Source organism: Nelumbo lutea, chromosome 2 (genome assembly GCF_056320005.1).
Source record: "Nelumbo lutea isolate HS-2025 chromosome 2, American lotus-T2T, whole genome shotgun sequence".
NCBI classification, from domain to species: domain Eukaryota; kingdom Viridiplantae; phylum Streptophyta; class Magnoliopsida; order Proteales; family Nelumbonaceae; genus Nelumbo; species Nelumbo lutea.
The window spans coordinates 43,630,065-43,637,556 of NC_142685.1; the positions used below are offsets into that span (position 1 = coordinate 43,630,065).

Genomic DNA, 7,492 nt, shown 5'->3' on the forward strand with positions numbered 1-7,492 from the left:
CTAGTTTTCGAATAGAAAGACATGCAGGACCTACCCTGCTCCGATACCCATACCGTTCGGTGGGTCCCGTTTAATGGAGACATCTACGTCTAAAAAAGCCGCATGAACAACCAAAATTTTCTTTTCAATTCGGACGGCTAGGATTATCTTGTTACGCTAATATTTTATGTTGCGCCGTATGTAGTACGTACTCTGCGGGCAGCACTGATTTTGACACGCGTCGCTCATGCTAGTTGACAGGCCCCACCGGCGCGAAGAGGCGGTTTTTTGACTGCGTGGACGCTTCCGGGTTTGAGATATGTGCACAATCGCTTGTAGACGTTAAAGGATCTGGACACGCATTCAATGATGGGACCCATCGAGAAATCTACACGGCTAGGAAATTATGATGGTGTCATATGATGGCAACACAGCAGTTTTCCCACCGTATTCCTTAGCACGCCGAAGGAAAATCTACGGCTCAGATGGTTGAGAAAATCTGAGTTTTACTATTTTGGGCCCAGAAGCAAATTTCGTAGGTGGGACTGGGACACATCCAGACAGCTTCTAGCTTTGTAGGTCTGGACGTACACTTGAGTAGGACCTTTGTACTAAAACCGGGCTACAGCTAAACTAGAGCTAAACCAGCTCTATTTATTTCCCGGTTCGTCATTTCAGGAAATTTATTTAAAAATTAATTCCTGGTAGACTTAACAGTGACTAGAAAATAAAGGTCAACAAATCTCTAGTCTATGGTCCAGACGGAAAAACCGAGACCGGACAAACCGGTGACTTGGAGACAAAATATTTCCTTTTTTATAAAAAGATAATATTTTCTTTTTATTCGATCTAAGGGCGGAAAAATAATTAAAAGATAATTGGGAGGGTTGGAATCCAATAAATTACCTGATGTTCCTTCACACGTCCCATCCGATCCTTTGTTCCTTGCCTTCCACTCTCTCGCTCTCTCTCTCTCGCGCGCGCGCGCTCCGTTTCTGCGTATCGGCGTTACATTGTCGCCGTCGGTCCGACCTCTCTCGCTCCCAACAGCCAACACCAACGACGTTATATTTTTTCTCTTCTTTTTTTTTTTTCGCTAAAATTTTCCGTTTCTCTATAAATACTTTTAGTTGGAAGTCGTTTATCTCCACTTGTCTCTCCTCCTTCCCTGGAACTGGACAAACAGACGGTCGTGATTTCACCCCGTAACGATCACCTGAACCCCAATATCAAGTGAATGACAAATGGGTCCGTCTTGGCGAGAGAAGGTTCACTTTCTTCAACACTCTTCCTTTAAAACAACGCCAAAATATCTAAGTTGCTTCTCCGTTGAGGATCGCCGGCGGTAATCTACTATAATCCATTCCTTTCGGCGCTATCAATTCATAAGTTGTATTTTAGTCATTCCCTTCTATCTTATTCTGAGTTCTGTCATTTCTTTTCTCCTGTGTGTTCGATCGTCTCTCTAACTTGAATTTTCTTTTCAGCTCCTATCGAACTTCCTCTTTTGCGTTCCTCAATTGTTTATGCTTTTTATTTTGTCTTTAAAAGGAACTCTCGGCTAAATGCGTTGTAAAGGGATTGAAGTATCAGAGATTTCTGCGAATCTGAACGCGAATGTTCCTTAGAAACCTCTCTGCTCTGTCCTGCCGATACCTTTACCTGCTTTGGCTCTTCTTCCTCAAATATACATAGAAAAATCTGTTATACTCTTCCTGGGTTAAGGAGACAAGATCAGTTGAAGGTGGAAAAATACTAAAGCGAAGGCAAACCAGAAAAAAAAAAAGTTGGTTACCCATTGGAGGCAGTAATGTTGGATCTTAATGTTGTTTCCGCTGATTCTACCTGCAATGAAGATGAGATGATGATGGACAAGCTTCCGGAAGGTTCTGGCGGTCAAATGGACGATTCCGGTACTTCCAATTCCTCCGTTGTCAATGCTGATGCTTCAAGCAACGGAGGCGATGAGGATTCCTGCTCCACCCTCGACAGGCGTTGCGGCGGCGGCGATATGTTCGCCTTCAGCTTCGATATTCTGAAAAAGGGAACTACGGCTGATGACGATGACGTAGAATCAGGGAACGGTAATCCGACGATGCCGACGGGTTTTGTTACGAGGCAACTCTTCCCGGTGTCCGCGGATGGAGAACATGGAGTAGGTGTTGGCGATGGTGACCTTCGTTCGGGGCCGTCTTCGGCTTCCTCGTCTCGGCCTCATTGGGTGGATTTCTCATTCTGCTCGCCGGACGGCGGCGGCCAGCCGGAGATGGTCATGCAGCAACAGCAACAGCATGTGAAGAAGAGCCGCCGGGGGCCCAGGTCTCGTAGCTCTCAGTATCGGGGAGTGACATTTTACCGAAGGACTGGGAGATGGGAGTCTCACATCTGGTATTAACTCGTTGCATATATGCTCCTTCGTCCATCTGAATTTGAATTTCTGATTTCTATTTCTATGTCAATTTTCAACAATTTCTCGTTTTCTCTTCTCTACAGGGATTGTGGAAAACAAGTGTATCTGGGTATGAAATTATTGTATCCTTTTGGTTTAATTTCATTGGTTACTAGTCTGAGAATTAATTTCGGTTAAAACGCGTATTTGTTTATTGTGGTATTACCGCTATAACAGTAATTAATTTTTTTCCCTGGTATCGCCTGTGCAATGAATTCATGTTTTGGGTTTCTTAGGTGGATTTGATACAGCCCACGCTGCTGCTAGGTAAGCCTATTTTTGGATTCAACCCTGATTTGACTATTTGCAAATGGATTTCCTGAGGTCGTCGAATTTTCCTTCGTGTGGGTTTTCTCTGCTTCCAGGGCCTACGATCGAGCGGCTATTAAATTCCGTGGCGTAGATGCAGACATCAATTTTAATCTCAGTGATTATGAAGAAGATCTAAAGCAGGTAGGTAGGGTAGACATTGGTTACAAAGTGCTGCGTTTGTTGTTTCCTGTTGGTAATGTGTTTTTATGTTTTTTCAATACATCTTACCCACCTGTGACTGAGTAATATGGGCGGGGTGTTGATGTTTCTGGGATCGATCTCCAGATGAGGAACCTTACCAAGGAAGAGTTCGTGCATATTCTTCGACGCCAGAGCACCGGATTTTCAAGGGGAAGCTCGAAATACAGAGGTGTAACGTTGCACAAATGTGGTCGATGGGAAGCTCGAATGGGGCAGTTCCTTGGCAAGAAGTAAGACTTCAATAAAATGAAATTACATTTTTTTTTTGCGATTTTCCGTATCTTAGTTGTTGCTGCTGAAGCATATGTGGTTGATTATATCACTTTATGATCTCTAAAAGAGAGTTTTCATATACTTCTCCTCGGAAGCAATCGTTTCCTCCTCGTGAACATTGCTTAGATGCCTAATTATTCAAAGTAGAAACAAAAAAGAACAAAAAGAAAGTGCTTGGGGTCTCCGTTTTCATCTATGAGGATGCGATGCTTGCTTGCAGGTATATATATCTTGGACTATTCGACAGCGAAATAGAAGCAGCAAGGTCCTACTGATCATGCATTTCCCTCTCCCTGATACTGAATTTCTTACCCTGAATTCTCGACCTCAATAGTGTTCCATCCAACAAAAATCTCCATTTTGATTTTCTGGAAATCAGGGCTTATGACAAGGCAGCTATCAAGTGCAATGGGAGGGAAGCGGTGACCAACTTTGAGCCAAGTACCTATGAAGGGGAGATATCCTCTGAGGCTGAAATTGGAGGTATTACTAATCATCATTTAATTTAATTTTCTGAACTGATTTTTCAGTCTCCTGCAAGGCTGCAACACGTCTATGGATTTTTTTTTTCTCTCTAATTGTTGTATCTTGTTTATATATTTGTCGCAGGCAGCGGGCAGAATCTTGATCTGAACTTGGGTATTTCTCCCCCAGCATTTGTCAGCGGCTCAAAGGGGAATGAAAACATTGGGCTCAATTGTGGCCCTTGTGACATGCCTGACTCCCGGAGAGCTAGGGTAAAATATTCAATTTCAATTTATGAATTTCGTTCTTCATTTCTAACAAATTAATTTGGCAACCAAATCTCTATTACAGACAGTTCTTCAGTTATCTTTGGTGAAGTTCTTTGCATTTGTCTGTAATTATTTCAACTAGTAGCTCCAGAAGATCATCTCATTATAATAATATAAAGGCCTTTGATGGTTTATCTTTCCTTGGCTTTGTTGTCTGTCACAGATGGAGAATCCTCCTTCAATGACAGTGGGTGGTCAACCCACCCATGGCCTAGCAATGGTGTCTGAGCACCCTCCCATCTGGACTGGTGTATATCCCAGTTACTTTCCCAATTATGAGGTAATATTTGTTCTTTTAATAATCCAGGTCGTGAATTTCTTTCAAAAAAAGGCATGAGTTCTACTGTTCTTCTAACACCGTTTCTTATACAAATTGTCCTATTGTTAAGTGTATTTGATTCTTACTATTTGTACTTATTTTTTTGTGAAAAGATTATGGTACGGGTTTTGATTTTTTAGATTCGCCTTAGTTCCAAAACTGAAATTAGATATCTTTATTAGTTTATTTGAGAAATAGATTTGCTCTCTTGTTTTGGAAAGAGTACAAATACAAATGTAGAGTACAAAACCTTGTATTTTGTATTATTTTGAATGTATTTGCACTGTACATTTTTGTATTTGTACTCTTTCCAAACACAGCCTCAATTCCTGCCCATGTTTGTCACTAATAATACAAAATAATAGGAAATACAAGGTTTTGCACTCTACATATTTGTATTTGTACTACTTCCAAACTGAACCTCAGGTGATCAAAATTGTATTAGCATGCCAAACTATAACAAAGTAACTCCCTTTTTTTATTGTTTAGTAGAGTGCAAAACCTTGTATTTTGCACAGAAACTTGTTCTTAAGAAGAATGAGTGTCTTTTTTAATGGACCGGAGGATTGTTGTATTTTTAATGGGGTTGTTTCTTCTCCTTGAATGAGCATGGTAAAAAATGTCGTTGTTGACTTTTTGTAGTTGTTGTCGTCTTCCACAGGAAAGAATGGCAGAGAAGAGGGTCGAAGTAGGTTCACCGGGACTCTCACACTGGTCATGGCAAATGCACGGCCACAGTGGTGCAACCCCAATGCCACTGTTCTCTACTGCAGCATCATCAGGATTCTCATCTTCTACAGCCACGGCTTCATCACCGGCCCTTCCTCAACCACTTCATCCAAACACAACCCACCAACGCCTTTACATTTCTCGTTCCACAAATCCGGTGGGCAACAGCACATCTCACTTCTACTATCACAGGAGCTGAACTGAAACCACATACCACACCTCCGTCGGCACTGATCAAAGGTGGTTAGGCAAGCAAGACAACCCAAGCTAGTCTCTTTTTTGTTGTTGATTCAAAATTGTCTTCTAAAACAAATGCAAACTCAAGACCAAGGCTTCTTTATATTTACTCATACTAGACTCTTTAACGAGCTGGTGGATCTTTGATTCATGTAGTGAGATTGGTGCTTCCTGTTCTGTCAATTATTCCTTTCTATAGTCTGGAAAATGCAATTCTGATTTAATTCCGGTCTATGGGTATGAGACGTAGTGTATTGATTGTGGGAGGTAAAATGGGTAAATATTCCAAGCCTTTTTTTTCCTGGTTTTGATTGTTTAGTAACGAATCGTTTTCTATCCTTTTAATTTGTTTTTTATATATAGAGATATTGATGGTGAAGTGAACCCCGTATTCCTCGGCTTTACTTTTTGGCTGGTACTATGTATGTGTATGACAATGCCCGTCATTACTACTCGCCTGCTGCAAAGAGGAAAACAAACAAATAGACTGCACTAGGAGGAGAGAGAGGGAGGGGGATAGAGAAAGAGAGTAAAATCTTAAGTAGAATGTAAAAGCCTGTTATTGTATCGGGGGAGGGAAAGAGAGGGATTATTCCAGGCTTTTAAAAGACGTCCTATCTCTCTCCCCAATTTCAAGGCCCTGGCTATTGGCTTTGGCTCTGGGTTTCTTGACAGTGTACATGTATTATCATCATCATCATCAGCTTTGAGCCATCCTTTTTTTTACAGTTTATATTCACACCTTGGAGGGGGGACCTACTGCTACAGTACTACAGCTACTGCACTTGTACTAGAGAGAGAGAGAGAGACTAAGGAGGTGCTTGCAGCCACAAGCATCTGAGGCAGAGTCGTATTTTGGGTTGTGGGTTTTTGACCCCGTGGACAATTTACTGTCCTCGTATCGTATGTTCACCGAGTCGAGCATGTGGCAGGCAGTAGGAATTGGATTGGATGGAGCCCCACTTTGGCAAAAGCCCTCTCTTTTTTTCTGGTCAAAACTCAAATACCGTCCAAACTCCAACCCAAAATAATAAATAAAACAGAGCACGCACCCTTCTCTGACCTCTACTGGCTTTGGAAGCCTAAGGGCATCTCCATCTGGGCTTTTGACACGTGGAAGGATGGGGTGGAGGAGGTGATTAAAAGATTGAAACGTGACAGTCAAAAGGGCTGATGGATTGGATGGCATTAAGCCATTTAAGTCAGTAAGGTGGGTCAAAGATTTTCTTGGTTATTACTTCTTAGTTAATTTGCGTAACACCATATTAATGGCCACACCAGGGACGACCCAACCAAACCGGATTCAGTCAGTGCATGGTCCGTTCCAACAACCATTATAGCCTTGTATCGGCAATATCTCCCAATGTCCCATGAAATAAAACACAGACAACATCAAGGCTGTTCGAATACGAGTCTTGCATTGACCGAAGCCGATCTCCGACCCGACCCAACCCAACCCATAGTCTTTTATATATCATTATATGCTCAGTTCAGACATCAGAGAGTTTGTTCCAACTTCCAAGCATCAAAGGGATCTTCGTTCATCAAAGGGTCTCGAATAACAGAGAGAAATTGGGAACCCCCCCCCCCCCCTTCTTCAAACCTGGTTGATGAAAAAAATCAGCCCAGACCCAGAGTAGAGAGACTCTGAACTGAATAGGGGACCTCGTTCTTGCTAAGGTATACGTAGGATTAAAGAGACGATGTTACTGTTCATACCGGGGGGGGGGGGGGGGGAAGGGGGTCATGTATTGTCAAATCAATCAGCAGCTACCATTTTCAATCACCTTTCTTCTCCTCGCCTCTTTAGCCTTTCCCTACTTGGCTACTTCTATCCTATTCCCTCCCTAAGAAGTGGACAAATAGACGGTTAAAACCCAATCGGGTGAATGAGAACTGCATACAATAAACCCAACGACACCACCCTCTTCCTTTCCAGAAAGCGGTTTCAACTTTGAACAAGTGGATTGCTTTCAGACAAGTTTTTCTTCATAAAGTACGTATAAAAAGAAAAGTGTCTGATAAGTTTGGATTTTGGATTGGTTGTTTAATTGTTTTTTTTTTCCTCTCTACCACAGCCACTGGGGGTTTGTAGAGAATGGAGAAGACATATGAGATTTGGCAGATAAATACGCATCAGTCATCAGAGAGAGAGAGATAATATAATGATGATTAAAGAATGAATTCTAGTCTAATAAT

At 42.0% G+C, this 7,492-nt stretch overlaps 1 protein-coding gene across 7 annotated transcripts; it reads left to right on the top strand.

Annotated features, from left to right (window-relative positions):
- Positions 1–907: 907 nt before the first annotated feature.
- Positions 908–5,476, top strand: LOC148870231 (APETALA2-like protein 3). 7 transcript variants are annotated; one of them, XM_088970807.1, is made up of 11 exons: positions 908–1,371; positions 1,531–2,367; positions 2,473–2,498; positions 2,665–2,695; positions 2,794–2,881; positions 3,026–3,171; positions 3,435–3,479; positions 3,594–3,697; positions 3,824–3,951; positions 4,172–4,288; positions 4,989–5,476. In XM_088970807.1, the coding sequence occupies exons 2-11, from the start codon at positions 1,790–1,792 to the stop codon at positions 5,253–5,255; spliced, it is 1,530 nt and encodes a 509-aa protein (XP_088826933.1). In that variant the 5' UTR covers positions 908–1,371; positions 1,531–1,789; the 3' UTR covers positions 5,256–5,476. The 7 variants fall into 7 exon arrangements, with proteins under 7 accessions (XP_088826933.1, XP_088826931.1, XP_088826930.1 ...); XM_088970805.1 differs by having other exon boundaries at positions 908–1,324; positions 1,467–2,367; XM_088970804.1 differs by having other exon boundaries at positions 908–1,324.
- Positions 5,477–7,492: the final 2,016 nt, after the last annotated feature.

Coding starts and splice junctions, on each gene's coding strand:
- LOC148870231 (XM_088970807.1), top strand. CDS start 1,790: ATGTTGGATCTTAATGTTGTTTCCGCTGATTCTACCTGCAATGAAGAT. Junction 2,368..2,472: donor AGATGGGAGTCTCACATCTG/GTATTAACTCGT, acceptor TCTTCTCTACAG/GGATTGTGGAAAACAAGTGT. Junction 3,952..4,171: donor CTGACTCCCGGAGAGCTAGG/GTAAAATATTCA, acceptor TGTCTGTCACAG/ATGGAGAATCCTCCTTCAAT.